At 40.0% G+C, this 15,784-nt stretch overlaps 1 protein-coding gene across 3 annotated transcripts in view; it reads right to left on the bottom strand.

The window, feature by feature from the left end:
- Hmcn1 (hemicentin 1) overlaps window positions 1-15,784 on the bottom strand; it is a 440,991-nt gene that overhangs the window by 89,860 nt on the left and 335,347 nt on the right. For all 3 annotated transcript variants that reach the window (XM_076547592.1, XM_076547591.1, XM_076547593.1), the window contains 10 exons: window positions 11,230-11,391; window positions 9,549-9,662; window positions 9,236-9,438; window positions 8,847-8,928; window positions 8,606-8,737; window positions 7,931-8,080; window positions 5,328-5,487; window positions 2,375-2,499; window positions 1,990-2,173; window positions 1,315-1,412 (listed from right to left, as the gene is read on the bottom strand). In XM_076547592.1, coding sequence (XP_076403707.1) covers window positions 1,315-1,412; window positions 1,990-2,173; window positions 2,375-2,499; window positions 5,328-5,487; window positions 7,931-8,080; window positions 8,606-8,737; window positions 8,847-8,928; window positions 9,236-9,438; window positions 9,549-9,662; window positions 11,230-11,391 — 1,410 coding nt within the window. The remainder of the gene's footprint in view (window positions 1-1,314; window positions 1,413-1,989; window positions 2,174-2,374; window positions 2,500-5,327; window positions 5,488-7,930; window positions 8,081-8,605; window positions 8,738-8,846; window positions 8,929-9,235; window positions 9,439-9,548; window positions 9,663-11,229; window positions 11,392-15,784) is intronic.

Genomic DNA, 15,784 nt, shown 5'->3' on the forward strand with positions numbered 1-15,784 from the left:
GTATGCTGGGTCACAAACCATTGAGTGAGGGGGTTGTAAGCTCAGGTGGAGAACTCACTACTGCCGTTTAATTAAATTACATCAAACTGCCTTTTAAACATCTATCACTACGCCATAGACAAAACTCAAGATCAGCCCAAATCAGAGAAACCTCACCCTGGAGTGAAAAGTGATGAATTCAGAGACTCATCGTTGCCCAAGCTGCTGAGAATAAGCTAGGGTTCAGCCCTAAACAAGTCATTTTAAGATCCGGAACACTGCACAAGAAGAGGCCTTATTCTGGTTAGTTTGTCAACATAAAATAGTCCCTTGGGAAGAGGGAACCTCAATTGAGGAATTGCCTCCACTAGATTGGCCTGTGGGCATGTCTGTGGGACACTTCCTTGATTAATGATTGCTGTAGGACAGTCCAGCCCACTGTGGTCAGTGTGAACCCTAGGCAGGTGGCCCTGATTGTATATGGAAGCAAGCTGAGCACACCACGGAGAACAAGCCAAGAAGTAGCATTTCTTTGTGGTTCTGCTTCAGTTTCTGCCTCCAAGTTGCTTTTGGATTGTGTTTCTTGACAGCAACAGAGAAACACACTGATATAGGAGGGGCACATGGAAGAGTTAGAAGATGAGGTAAAGATGAAGGGATGAAGATATGATCTTCTAGACTCAGTGCAACCATTTCAATCATGGACTTAGAACTGAAGTTGGCTACCCTGGACCCACACAAGACTGGCCCAGTCAACAATCAGTCCGGTCCTGTCAACAATCAGTCAAGGAAGGAGGAGGGGCTTATCTGTTACCAGTACATAGGCTATTGATAGATTCTAGAAGAGCAGTAATCATTATCTTCAGTTGGGTACCCTCTGCCTAAGTCCACCAGGTTCCAACGGATAGCTTCACACTCATGACTGCACAGAGAGCTTTGGCTGAGTTAGTGGGTCACAAAGCAAAGCATCAGACAGGAACATGAAGAAGAGATGTGGAAGAGACAGTAGTAGGTGGGTGATAGGGGTACAGAGGATGGGGTATGAGAATGGTATGCATTATGAAAGTGTGTGACACTGTCAAAACCCTTACATCTGAAAAAAAAAAAACACCTTAATTCTGTATTAGAAGAGAATTTTGACAGACAGTATGGACCAGTAAGTGTGGACTCTTTGAGGGGAGAAAACATATTCTTCCATAATAGTGAGATATTTTTCACCAATGATTTTTGACAGAGGAAAGTTGAATTTATAAGTCCGTGAGGAAAGTTCCTAAAGCATGTTGCTTAACGCTCCTGAACTTGCAGGAAAGTAGTAGGATCATTTCTGTAACATACCAAAGACTTGAAGGCTGTAGTGTTTACTATCTACACCAGCTCTATTGGAGGCCACACAAGTATACACAGCGACGTCAGACACCTGAGCTCTCACGATCCTGCAAAACAGGACCCAGCATTTCATAATCAATCCCATTCAACAAACACAAATGGTTAGGACTTATAATCAGAATACTGAATGAAATTTATATTGAAAATTTTTAGATATAAAGCATGTGACCATCATCATCAAACTGCAACTGTTTGTATAAAAGTGACCATGCAGTCATGGCAAGCTACTAAGGATACAACACAACCGGCAGCGTGAATATTTTTCAAACACATTAAAAGAGAAAAACAATAGCATGAAAATCATATGAACATTGTCAACATTCACCTATCTTACCATGTACCACTGTGCTTAAGATATAGCTCTTAAAAACATAAACTTGGTAACAGTTCCTTGCTCAAGACCCACTGTGCACACATGTACTAAAACACGAGCACTTAAATAAGAATACAAAGCCATTTTGATTCTCCATTCCTTATCCTCCCTCTTCTAAACACACGCTGAATGGTTGGTACGATAGGAGTCAAAGCATAGCGAAAAGCATCTCTGAAATGCTGGAAAGGTGAAGGAAGACTTGACAATGACTGTTACCATAAGTGTTGAGGAAACACGCAATGCAGTCTAACCTGACAACCTGCCCAGCTGACAGCAAGCGGATGTGGGAGGAGAGGGGCAGAGGAAGGCCATTCTTCAGCCAGTTGATCTGCGGTGGAGGTGTCCCCGTGGCTTTGCATTCAATATTTACTGACGTGTCCACCAGAGCCATCAGTTTCTCTGCCTCTTCTTTATTACCTCTGATTTTAGGTGGAACTATGCGATGCACATAGTAAGTGAGAGAGAAGACATGTGAGTTCAAATCATTGGCACTGTAACTGGTCCTGCTTCTGCTTTGTAGCCCGAAAGGAAATATCACTGATATTAGATTTCAGAGAAATGTTCCAGTCACCTGTGGCCCATTAATGGAATCTTAAGGTAGCAAAGTCAAAACTTTTGGTGGCATTTCATATTTACCGTAGACATTCAAGTTAAATATTCGGTCTTCTTCTCCAGCGGGATTAGTAGCAACACAGGTATACTTCCCCATGTCAGATGTGAGAGTTCTGTAAATGTTTAATGTGCTGCCATCTGCAGTGACACTGTGAAAAAAAGTCGTGACAGAGGTGCTGAGATGTTAATGGAGGGATAGGATCTGGAAAACTCATTCGACTCTGATGTGTCCTCTAAAAATATATACCGTCATAACATAACACCTTCATATTGAATGGAACAATTCAACCCTAGTTCACAAATACATGGAAACATAGAAAAGTCAGAGCCACAGAAACTGAGGGTGATTTCAGGAAATGAAGATTATATGGAAACCATTTTCATATCCATCACCTCCTTCTGAGAAAAAGGTAACAAAGTCAGGTGAGGAACGCGACAAGCAGGAATGTGACAGGCAGAGGTGCCTTTCTCTCAGCAACAGAGTGCTATATTCTTAGTGGCTGATATGAACTATCAAGTCAAATGAGAATTTGAAAATTCTGATATGAAGACTGAAGATCACAATGATCTGAAGAGATTATGAATAAAAATTAAATACCTTAATTATACCTTAATGAAAAAGAAAAAATAGTATAGTTTACTTAAATGATGATGACTTTGTACATACATAGATGCATTTTGAAATTTTTTCCCAACTGGCTTAAGTGTTTCTTTTGACTTATATAAAAGTAACTGATAAATACGAAATTAGGCAACAAAGTACATCTAAGTTAAGATTATTACACTATTCATTTTATCCACATACTATTAATTACCAAACACAACTTCCTATGCTTTTTAAAAATATTATCTACAACTGTTCTAGAAACGGTGATTTCATCAGCACCTCTGATTATGAATTTCTACTACAGTATACTACTAAATACCACATTTAAGATAGATATTGAAAATACATTATCTGAATATGGTACTTTTCTTAAAATGTGAAATATAAAGTTCCATGAATTTAAATATATTACAAATTAAAATTGCAAGTTGCCACAGTCAAAGCTATTAAGGTGACTTAGGCAAGGTGACCTTGGTAAATGGTTTTCCCTAGCCATCTATAGCACCATGAGACAGTGATGAAGTCAGCAGCTGAGTGACAATAGCAAGAAACAGCTTTAGGAATCTAGAGTTCCAACTTCCCAGGTACAAACACAGGACCTTAGGTTCCATCAAATCTGAAAGATGGCCAATATCCTCTTAATGAAAATAACTAAACACTTGTTAATTATTCATATATGTTCACATAACAGAAATAAAATGCCCAGTATTTCTGAAAATATTATCTGGCAGCTTACCCGATCTTGTAAAGGGAATACCTAAATTTTAATACAAAATGAATACAAAGGAAATGACACTTATTTTTTAAGTTAAATGAATTCAATTCACTGACTAGAAAATATACTCAAACTATTAAAATACTGGTTAAAATTATAAATTTAATAGTTCATTAGTACAATATTATGCCTACCTATGCATATATTATTCTGGTATATGTGTGTAAACATGCTTGTGTTAAAATATCTTTACGAGATTCTAGATTGTTCATCTGAAGAAATTTGTTCAAGTTGCATGAAGCTCCTATTGCATTGCTATTCACCTCTTTGTAGAGAGGGAAATAAGGATAAGCTAAAAATGAGATGTGAACAAACCACTATAAAAATGAACTGCAATATAATGCTATTATGTCTTTTCCCATAACTATCAAATCAACCCTGCACGCATGCAGTTTGATAACTTTAAGATAAAAAAAAACCCACAGCTAGGAATATTGACTCTTTTGTGGGATGCTATTGGCTTGACTTTAATAGGAAAGGATTATTTTATGACATGGATTTGTTATGGACATTCTAAAACTGGAGGAATATATTCAATGACAGTTGTATAACTGCAGATGGACATTTCCTGTCTCGACTTCCTGGTCCCAAATAACTGACTCAGAGGCTGAATCTGAATTATAAATGCTTGGCTGATAGCTCAGGCTTGTTACTAATTAGCTCTTACATTTTACCCATATTTCTTATTTACACTCTGCCACATGGAGGTACCTTTATTAGTATGATACATTCATCTCCTGCTCTCTCTGCATCTGGCTGGTGACTCCTAACTCTGCCCTTCTTCCCATCATCCTTAGTTTGGTTGCCCCATCTATACTTCCTGCCTGTCTACTGGCCAATCAGCATTTTATTAAACCAATTTGAGTGATAAATCTTTACAGTGTACAAGAGGGTCATTCCACAGCATATAATATTTTGATGCATGGGTGTTTGAGATTTTAAAATACAGAACTGATGAATAAGGATCCTTCTATGCCCCTTCCCCCTACCCCCATACACTGACATACACACATAAACTTTAGAGTGTTATCTAAAGAGAATTTCTATATTCAACACTAAAAAAATGTTCTTTTCTCTTTGTAAATAAAATGATAGCTGAGGTCTAATGACACAGAAGTTGTGCTTGTTGTTTTTTGTCAGCTTTACCCAAGCCTAGGCATACCTGGGAAGTCCATCAGATTTTACTGTGGACATTTCTGTGGTGGCATTTCCTTGATTAATGATTGATGGGTGAGGGTCCGGTTCATTGTGGGCAGTACTGTCTTTGGGTAGGCACTCTTGGGTGGTATAAGAAAGTAGATTGAGCAAGCCATGAGGAACAAGCTGGTAAGCAGTGCTCCTCCATGGTCTTTGTTTTAGTGCCTGCTCCCAGTTTCTGGTTTTGACTTCCTGACTAGACTTCATTTCATGATGAACTATAAACTGTAAAATGAAAGAAACTCTTCCCTCCCAAAGTTATTTTTGGTCATGGTGTTTATTATATTAATAGAAAGCAAACTAGGACAGAAATAAGTATTACTTGTATGAAATCTGAAGCATAGGGCACTGTGATAGACTGTATAAATTTATAACACAGGGATTTGTCTTGAACATACCTGACTCTTTCTGTTTCACCATTCACTATGGGTTTTCCATCTCTAAGCCACTGAAGATGTGGGGTGGGAATGCCATCTGCATTGCAGACCAGCTCAACATTTTCCCCGAGAAGGACACTGACTTCACTTGGAATTTCAGCACCAGCAATGCTTGGGGGAACTTTAGAGAAATAAGATTTTTATTAGTAAAGTATAAGGATATAAATGCTAACGAATGTGACAGAATAATAGAGCATACCATTTATTTTTTGTTGTTGTAACACTTATTTGTGTGTGTGTGTGTGTGTGTGTGTGTGTGTGTGTGTGTGTGTGTGTGTAGCTGGGTATAAGTTGCCCTCTGGTGTGTTCATATACACAGAGGAAACTCGTGGCAGCTGAGTATCTCCTTATACTATGTGGGTCCCAGAGACTGAACTCCGGTCATTAGGTTTGGTGGCAGGCACCTTTATCTGTTCATCTACCTCACTGTCCTAGAACATGTCATTTCTAATTCAGAATTCTTCCTCAATTAGGACTGGCCAATTGTTACCTTTATGAGTTATTTTTAAATGAGAAGAACAAAGGTACCAAATTACTTCAGTGTTCCTGATATTCCTGAAACTGTTTAGTCATAGGAACTGGTCACAGATTGATCTTGTGGGTAATCTGTCACCAGTTCCTATGACTAGACATAGATGGAATCCTCCTCAGATTAAGTCTCAAATGGGTTGTTTGTAATGTACACGGTTCAGGACAATCAACTTTTAAAACATTTTGGTGTAAAGGTATCAGGGAAGCTTGTATATTAATTACTTGTCTATTGCTAGTTATTATTTATTCTGAAAAATTGATGGACATATTATGCTTTTCAATCTCTAATAGTTTCTGTTATTTTTATCTAGTCATCCTTGGTGTGTATTAAAAATATTAACAATGATCAGAAAGCCAGGTTTGACTCCTAGTACCCACATGGCTGCTCACAACCATTTATATAACTCCAGTTCCAGCAGACCTGATGTCTTCTGGGCTCTGAGCACCAGGCATACATGTGGTGCAGACATACATTTAGGCTAAACAACTATACACTGTAAGTACAATATCTTAGAGGTCAGAACGGAACACATTTGAGTTTCTGTTGCACAGAGTTACAGACATGTGCCGGGAGCAGCTCATATTTGATCACAGGAACCTATTGGGCATGACTTCCCTACCCCACAGTCACTGTCATTATGACAGCTGGGAATAGGTCAAGCTGGGCTTTCACACACATGGAAATTGACACACTATGGCTACATATCAGGACCTTTTTGTTGGGAGAGTTAATTATTCAATATTTACTAACAGCACTGTGTCGTCCTTCTACATGCCATGTTAGTCAAACAGGGATAATAGCAAAAAGTTGGCAGAAGTTAGGATACTAAAGAAATTGTCACTAGATGTACCAATGAGACTTGTCCTAATTAAGGCCCGTGTTTTGCATTATCCCTAGTTTTAAGACATTATGCAAATATATCACAAAAGAATTTTAGGAAATGTTTGCTCAGACCAAAACACCTCATACTTTATCATTTCTATCATTTATTATTGAGGTATATGTGTAAGTAAGTATGCAATTTATTTATTTTTTTTTAGTTTTAAATCACATTTTATTTATTTTGCGTATGTGTTTATATGTATGTGAATATATGTGTACCATGGTGAAGGTGAGGATGTCAGAGAACATCTTGTGGGAGTTGTTTTCCTCTTTCTACTGTGTGGTTCCATGGACTCGAACTCAGGTGCTCAGACTTGATGGCCAATGCCTTTACCCACGTAGGCATCACTGAATAGCTACTTTCCCCTTTCTGTCTCTGAAGTCTCAAAGGTTATTGAAGAGATCATTAATCAAACTTTTGCCTATATTTCTAGGGAGCTAGCTTTAACACAGCAACAGCAGACATATTAGATTAAGATCAAAGTTATAATTCATTAGACATTCTTCAGCTACGGTAATGAAGTCAGGAAGCAAGACTTCCATGTCACTTTGAGTGAAATGTATCACTGAGAGGATCACTGAAAATAAAAAAGCAACAAGTTCTCCCTACAGTCCTTGACACTATGCCATAATTTAAAGCAATGATGAATAAATATTTACTGGGTGAATTAATATCTCTTATTCTCAGTACAAAATTGTGCAAGACTCATGATTATTTGAAATTTATCTATTCTCACACTTATGATTAAAATATAGCACAATCTCATGAATTGAATCTTACATATCTATAAAAAGAACAGATTTATAGTCTTCGTGTGAAAATAAATTATACCAAATAGAGAATTCCAGTTCCATAGACTATATCAGAGTCATGAATACTGACTTCAAAAAAGTCATATTTACTTTCATTAAAAACAAAACAAATAGAGATAGATATCCTAATTTCTTTTCTGTTTTCCCCCACACATTTGTGTGCTTTTCCATGGAAACAGAATCCACTGGTAAATACAACACAAAAAGGTGTCAGTGTTTTCAGTGACCTATAGATATCTGAGTCGAGGATCAACAGCCTCTTTTAATACAGAGCATTTTGTCGTCTAGATGGAGTGCAACAAAGAACAGAAGGCAGACCGCAGTGCACTTAACATACCCTGCAGAGAAAGGATATAGTGTTTCTGAGCCTTTCCCTCCATATTGGATGCAACACAGGTGTAGTTTCCCCCGTCAGAATGCTGAGGTCTGGCAATTTGCAGTTTGGTTCCCCCAGACAAAATGTGAACCTCAAGGGGGTCGGAATTTTCTACAAATAGAAAGAAAGAGGGAAAAAAGAGAAAGAAATAGCATTTAAAGCCCTTCTCTTCACACAACAAATATACAATTCTTAAAAGTTTTCCCTTTGTATTTTTAAGGAGATTTTTTTTGAAACATGAAAATTTTAAAAAAGTATTCCTTTATAGTGGGACATTCAAGTCTACAGTCCCAGCTAGTTGGGAGGCAGAGTCAAGAGTATTGAAAGTTCAAGGGCCAGCCTGGGACACTTAGCCAGCTCCTGCCTCAAAACAGAAGACAAAACTCTTGGCAATGCTGGGGTAAACTGTAGCGGTACAGGCCTTGCCTTGAAAGCACAGTGCTCTAGCTTCCATGTGCAGTACCTCAACAAAGCAAATGTTTAGTCAGGAGTCCAGTTGACAAATTTATATTTCAGAACATTAGGCTTTCTTGAACTAATCACAACCATGAGCACAAGACTGAAAATCTGCTAATTTACAAACGTAGTAAATTAAGTGCCCAACAAGGCAACCACAAAAATGTTCAAGTGTGTTACCTATAGGCTTGTGGTTCTTCAACCACGTTATGGTGGGAGGGGGGATCCCAGTGGCATCGCATTTCAATGTCACTGGATTGCTGACTGTCTCCACAAGGACTTCTCTTTCAGGCCCTTCAATGGTGGGAGGCACTGTAAAAAGACAGAAGGAGATTACGCGCCGTCATTAAGTTAATTCAAGACATGGTCTTTCGTTTGCATGTCTAGGGGAAAGAGAGTTGTATTAGAGGCAGATGCTCACCATATACATTGAGGTGGAAATTTTTATCATCTCGTCCTGCTACATTTATAGCTCTACATACATACTGGCCTGTGTCAGACACCTAAAAGAAAAAGATACTATTGTATGTGCTCCATTACGTGATAGATGACCAATCACAAGGTTCAGGAGAAGATTACGTCATCAGTCATCTTTATGCTCTACTGCCCCACTTCTAATTGCCTTCAGAAATCCTGTTTCTTTGTTGTTGTTTTTTTTTTTTTTAATGAAAATAAGTTCAATGGCACGGACCATGCATTTTTCCATGAACGGCACTGTTCACTGTAGTAAGGGGAGTAGGCCTCTTCCAGTTAGCTTTTCCACAACCCCACCACGGAGGCACCATACTCAGACAAGGACCAAAGATGCACCTCGGCTCTCTTGATGTGCAGCATCTGTCCACCAGTTAAAATCTCCACGTGGGTAGAATCTGTTATCGTCCGCCCATTCTTAGACCAGGTGATGACTGGGGGAGGGACAGCATTTGACTCGCATTCCAATGACACTGAGGTCCCCTCTCTCACATTAACTACAGAAAGAGACTCGCTGCCATGATCCTTAATGCTTGGGGGCACTGAGGTGGGAAACAAGAACAGAATATTGAAATGTTTTTTTTCATTGCGCTGCTTAGCTAGAAAATATTAAATGAAATGAAACTGTATGATGAAGAGAGTAAACACACACCATGGACAGTCAGGGAGACTTTCTTCTTGCTTTCTCCAGCTTGGTTAATAGCGATGCAGGTGTATTCACCACCATCAGATACCTTGGCCCGAATAATCTGTAGAGTTCGACCACCTGGGGAAATATAATGTAAAGACAGATACAGAGTTTGTTTTCAGTTATGTTGTTAATGCATTTGTGTGTGTGTGTGTGTGTGTGTGTGTGTGTGTGTGTGTGTGTGTGTGTGTGTGTACACATGTACGCAGCTGCCACAGTGCATGTGTGGATGTCAGAGGACAACTTGTGGGAGCTGGTTCTCCCCATTTGCCTTGTGGGTCCGGGGAATTGAGCACATGCTTTCTGAGTTTAAATTCCCCACAGTGCAGAGGTGACAGTCTGCCAATCTGTAGTCATCTGTCTATCTCAGGTGAGTCCAGCTTTTTACATTGCTGCAGGATGTTGTCATCTGCAAATGTTGGGCTGTACTCATAGCTGTCTTGAGATGCATATGGGGCATAAAGCTATAGCTTGACAACTGAATTCCATCTGTCCATTCAAGTACATATTGCTCACTGTCTCTTCTTTTTAACTGTTATTTCTTCATTTACAAATTTCTCTCTGGAGGAGGTATGCTACAGTATGCAGAAGTCAGAGGGCAGCTTGTGGGAACAGTTCTCTTTTGCCACCATGTGGGTCCCAGAGACTGCAATCAGGTAGTCAGTCTTGACAGCAAGCGCCTTTAACCTCAAGCCATCTCACTGGCCCTCATTCTCTATCCTATCTGTATCATCTACCTATGTATTTAACTACCTATCATCTATAGCCAAGAAGACTGGGACTGACTGGAAACAACTAGTAGGTTTGTACAGTGGCTATTTACCATTTACACTCAGGATCGCCACACTTTCATGATGCTTAATGTCATAATTTGTTGAAAAAGACCCCCTTACTGTATATTTCCATGGAAGTCATAAAAGTCTATTGTTGTAGAACATTATTTTAAGATGTGTTACATTTGTTTATGCTGTGAAACATTTGCTTAATGATGCAAATTACATTTTATGTTGCATTTGTTTAACTGTGTGAAGCTGTTACTTGGCCTATCTAAAACACCCGATGGTCTAATAAAGAGCTGAACAGCCAATAGTGAGTCAGGAGAAAGGATAGGTGAGGCTTGCAGGCAGAGAGAACAAATAGAAGGAGAAATCTAGAAAGAAAAGAAGAAAGATCAAGGAATGAGAGAGGAAGGAGGAGGACTTCAGGGGCCAGCCACCCAGCTACACAGCCAGACACAGAGTAAGAAGGAAATTAAAGATATACAGGAATAGAAAAAGAATAAAAGCCCCAAGACCAAAGATGAACGGGCCAATTTAAGTTAAGAAAAGCTGGCAAGAAACACGCCAAGCTAAGGTTGGGCATTTATTATTAAGAATAAGATTCCACATGTGATTTATTTGGGAGCTGGGTGGCAGCCCCGCCCCCAAATAGCAAAAACAACTAACAACATTTTTGTATTCCAAACATGGGGCCATAGAAAGCTGAACAACAATAGTCTGTACTCTAACGGCTATAGTTGGGCACTATGAACAAACAAAGGGAGTGAGGTACGACTTTGGAAAGAGACTAAGTTGAAATGGTCTTTGCTTTAAAATGCAGAAAATGACATGCATGGCCCACCTTATGAGAGTTGTAAGTTCCTTACCGGGTACAATGAGAACATTTGTATTTGGCTTGATAGGTTGTTCATTCTTGAGCCAGCTGAGGTCAGGAGCAGGAAAACCAGACACCTCACAGGTCAAAGAGATGAAATGGTTCACCACCACAGAGAGATGTTCATGGGTAGGTCCAATGACACCTGGAGGAACTGTAAATGTATGGGTACATATATTAAAAGTGAACTTTAACAATATCAGAAACACAATATCAGAAAAATGTAAATCCATGTAACTTTCAAGAGGAACACAAATACTAATAGACAACACTACTGTTTCTTGTTCAAAACAACAACAACAAAGAATTAAAAAAAACAAAAGTAGAGAGAAAAAGCAGAATAAGAAAGATTGATATAAATGATACACTGGCATTTATGAACATTATAAAATATGCAATACGAGACTTGATCTTTTATAACAAAAACACAAAGGGTGCCAGATGTAGTGGTCTATACCTTTAATCCAACACTGGGGAGGCAGAATTAGGTGGGTCTCTGTGAGTCTGTGGCCAGCCTAGTCTACATAGTAAGCTGCAATATAGCTTGGGCTACATAGTGAGACCTTATCTCAAAAAATAAAAATGATAACATCAACAACATCAAAACCCAAAGAAGGCATCATATCACCCACATTCAAATGGTTTTCTATGAAGGGGAAAGATTTCAAAGAGCAAGAATGAGGCATGAAAGCAAATGAATACAACCATAAATAAAAGTAGAAATGAGTCTTGGCTGCAAAGAGGAAACAGTGAATGCAAGTAATAAACACTGTTGTATCTACTCTATTATATTAAAATTGAGGTCTTAAAACACCATCAAAAGCCAAAGCAAAATGCTGAAAAGGCAAGCCCTTTTTTTCTTCTAAAGTTATATGGTTTTGATTGTTTCAGTCATTGATTAACTCTAGTTTGAGATCATTGACTAAATGTTTATTTCATTCTTAATGAATTGAGGACCTTGTGCTGGGCGGCACAAGGAGAATGAAATATACAGTAATACATGCAATTAAAAATCTGATGGAAAGAGAGATGAAGTGTTCTTGGTTGATAGATCCATGCCAGGCACTGTGTGGAACACTTACTTACTTTCCATTGAATTTTCACATGCCTATGAGCTAGACACAATTCTTAACATCACAAATAGGGAAGCTGGTACAAAGGAATATTAGCATCTTGCATAAGGTTTCACAGCTTGTTCCTGGAAGAAACATCTGAAAATAAAGCATCCAAGCTCTCCTTGTCTTTTGCTTAGCCACTTCTCCATAGTGCCCAGGAGTCAAAAGTGTCATGAATGTCAGCTGGGAGAAATGAGTGAGAACCAAATATATCCTCTAGATACAAAAGTTCAAGCCTGAATTGCTAGACCAGCTGTATTCAGAACTGAACCTTTCAAGGAAGTTATTAATGTCCAATGAGGTCATGGAGACAGGGCCCTAATTACTTAGGATTACTGTCCTTTAAGGAGAGACACCCTACATCACCCCCATGAAAGAAGTGCCTTTTTCCAGCAGAAGACCATTACAGGAAGCCAGAATTACTCAAATGCAGAGAACAATTGACTGTAAGACTCCTAGCTCCCATTGATACATGTGCAATGCCTGCACCTAAAGCTCAGAGAGCATGAAAAATGGAACAGAAAGATTTTAAGAGCCAGAGGATCCAGAACACTGTAAGATTGCACCTTCTAGTTATAAACAGGTGAGCTACGGTCATGAAATATCAACCAGACGGCTACCTAACAAGTTGTGAATAATTCTAACAACAGTTGACATCTTAACATATATGGGGGAAATCTCATGGAACCCCACACTTAAATGAAGAGCTACGAGCAATTAAGAAGTGCTGAGAGAGTGGATACCCAGATTAGTTATCCACTACAAAGCAGTCAGCCCTAGGAACATATACATGCAGGCAACACCAAATGGACTCCAAAGGCTGCTTTCATGTATTTATTCATTTATATGGATGTGGCTATGTAATAACAACGCTTCAAGAAGATGAGGGCATGAATTTGGGTGAGAGTGGGGGGAATGGGAGGGGAAAGGAGGAGGAGAAAGGGAGGAATGATGTAATTATATTTAATTAAAATAATAAGTAAAATGAAGAGACCCTGGAGGATTTGCAAACTCTCCCTACAAGCATGTTCACAAGAAAGACCAAGTGAGGGCATATGAAGACAACCCTGCAATCTACACATGACGTCTTCAGAAAACAAGCACTTCTAGAACCTTTCTTAAACTGCCTAGCTCTCAGAACTGTAAGAAAACTCATTTCTGTGGTTAAAGGCACACAGAGCAGACTACGGCAAGACTCACTTGACGTCTGAGGGGAAGGTAAGGGTAGGAGATAATGGCCATGTGGTAATAAGACAAGAGGGGCCTATACAGTAGAGAAGGCCTAGCTCATGGTGGGACTATGAATGTCTCACTCCACCAATATTCCTGACTCCAAGGTTTCCTCCAGCATGGGTAGTGACTTTGGTGTAGATACGGTGTAGATATGAATTGTTTAATGTCTTGAATCAATCTGCCTGTGTAGAATGCTGGCTATGTATTTGTGAATGATGTAAAAAATATAATAAAAAAGGAACAAATTAAAAATCTCATCATGGAAGCTGCAGTGTGACGCAATGAGTCATGCTATAAACCCCTTTGTCCATATGTCATTACAAGTGTTCATTGCAAAGAGTCATTGGTCTGGTTCAAGGTCTCTGGTTTCTACTACACTATTGAGGCTGGGCCCCAGCTAGGACTCCTTCTGGATACCCTGTTTTTGCCCTGTGTTGTAGAAGTCCTGCAGGTTTGGGTTTTCAGGTCAGGTCCATTCATGTGCTCCAACAGATCATAGATAGGGTAGATGACTGGGCGGGCCAAGTCATAACCTTGGGTCTGGGCCTAGGCAGCTGTAGAGTTGGTCCACCAGATGTGAAATGGGGATGACTCTCCCATGCTTATAACTTCAGGGTTGGCTCACCCACACCTGCACTAACAGAGTTGGCTCTCCCACTCTTATCACCACAGGGACAGCTCTCCCACCTGCCTCAGGCATTGATGGGCAGGAAGGAGTATATCATCCCCCTGCCCATGCCACCTCAAGATAGATGAGAAATGGGGAGAGCTCTCCCATGCTCACAACTTCGGGACTGGCTCACCCACACCTGCACTAACAGGGTTGGTGGAGCATGTTTCATAAGCTTAGTGGTCCTTACATTTTCATCTATGAGAGGGGAATCAAAAGCCAACAAATGACTGGGGATCATTGAGATAATTACTAGAGATAATGGGCAAAAACCACTTGACTTAGTACCTGGTACCAATCTAGCAGTCCGTAGGCTGCTACTTGCTATTCAGAGATTGAGACTTCTGCACAGCAAGTGATGAGGGGCCATGAGCTAAAGAAGGTAGTGCAATGCTGTTCCATGAAAATTAACATGTATGTGAGGGAAAGTAAAGCGAGCTTCCTTCCTTCCTTCCTTCCTTCCTTCCTTCCTTCCTTCCTTCCTTCCTTCCTTCCTTCCTTCCTTCCTTCCTTCCTTTCTTCCTTCCTTCCTTCCTTCCTTCCTCCCTCCCTCCTTCCTTCCTTCTCTCCCTCCCTCCTTCCTTCCTTCTCTCCCTCCCTTCCTTCCTTCCTTCCTTCCTTCCTTCCTTCCTTCCTTCCTTCCTTCCTTCCTTCCTTCCTTCCTTCTTTCCTTCCTTCCCTCTGTCCCTTCACTCTATCCCCTTCTCCCTCCCTCCTTCCCTTCTTCTCTTCTTCTCCTCCTCCTGATCCTCCTTCCTTTCTTCTCTTCTTCCTCCTCCCCTCCTCTTCCTCTCCTCTTCCTCCTGCTTCTTCTCCTCTTCATCCTCCCCTTCTTCTTCTCTTCCTCCCCTTCCTCTTCCTCTTCTCCTTCTCCCCCTCTTCTTCCTCTCCTCCTTCTCTTCTACTTCCTCCTCCTCCTCTCCTCCTCCTCTTCTTCTTCTTGCCTCTCAGTGACCTGGAACTAACCAGTTCAGCAAGACCAGCCAGCTAGCCCCAGGCAGCAACCTCTCTCTGCCTCTCCTAGGCTCAGACTACAGATATGCATGGCTCCAATTAGAGGTTTATGTGGGTGTTGGAGACTGGACTCGTGTGCACTTTACTGGCTGAGCTATTGCCCCAGCTCCTCAACATATTTTTTAACCTGTATTGTACTATCTAGATTAGAACACGTACTTTTATGACAGTCATATTTGTTCAATTTATGCTTCCTGGGAATTCACACTTGTTTCTGTTTAGGTCAGATATAAGATCAGAGATCTAGCTCAGAAGTAGAGCACTTGCCTAGTATGCTCAAGGCCCTTGGTTTGTCCCTAGCACTGCAAAAACAATAAACAACTTGCCCAGTTGGGAGTTGCTCACTGAATACCTGAAAGTATTTATAGTGTGTTAATGTCCTAAGTGTGAAGAATATAAAGGTAGGAGTGTTCCAAAGATTTATTACACGAATAGCAAACGTCATATATGCAATATGACATATACATCACACCAAGTAAGAGCATGTTTTCATGCCAAATGAAAACTTTTGAAAA

The sequence above is a fragment of the Peromyscus maniculatus genome, chromosome 11 (assembly GCF_049852395.1).
Source record: "Peromyscus maniculatus bairdii isolate BWxNUB_F1_BW_parent chromosome 11, HU_Pman_BW_mat_3.1, whole genome shotgun sequence".
Lineage (NCBI taxonomy): Eukaryota > Metazoa > Chordata > Mammalia > Rodentia > Cricetidae > Peromyscus > Peromyscus maniculatus.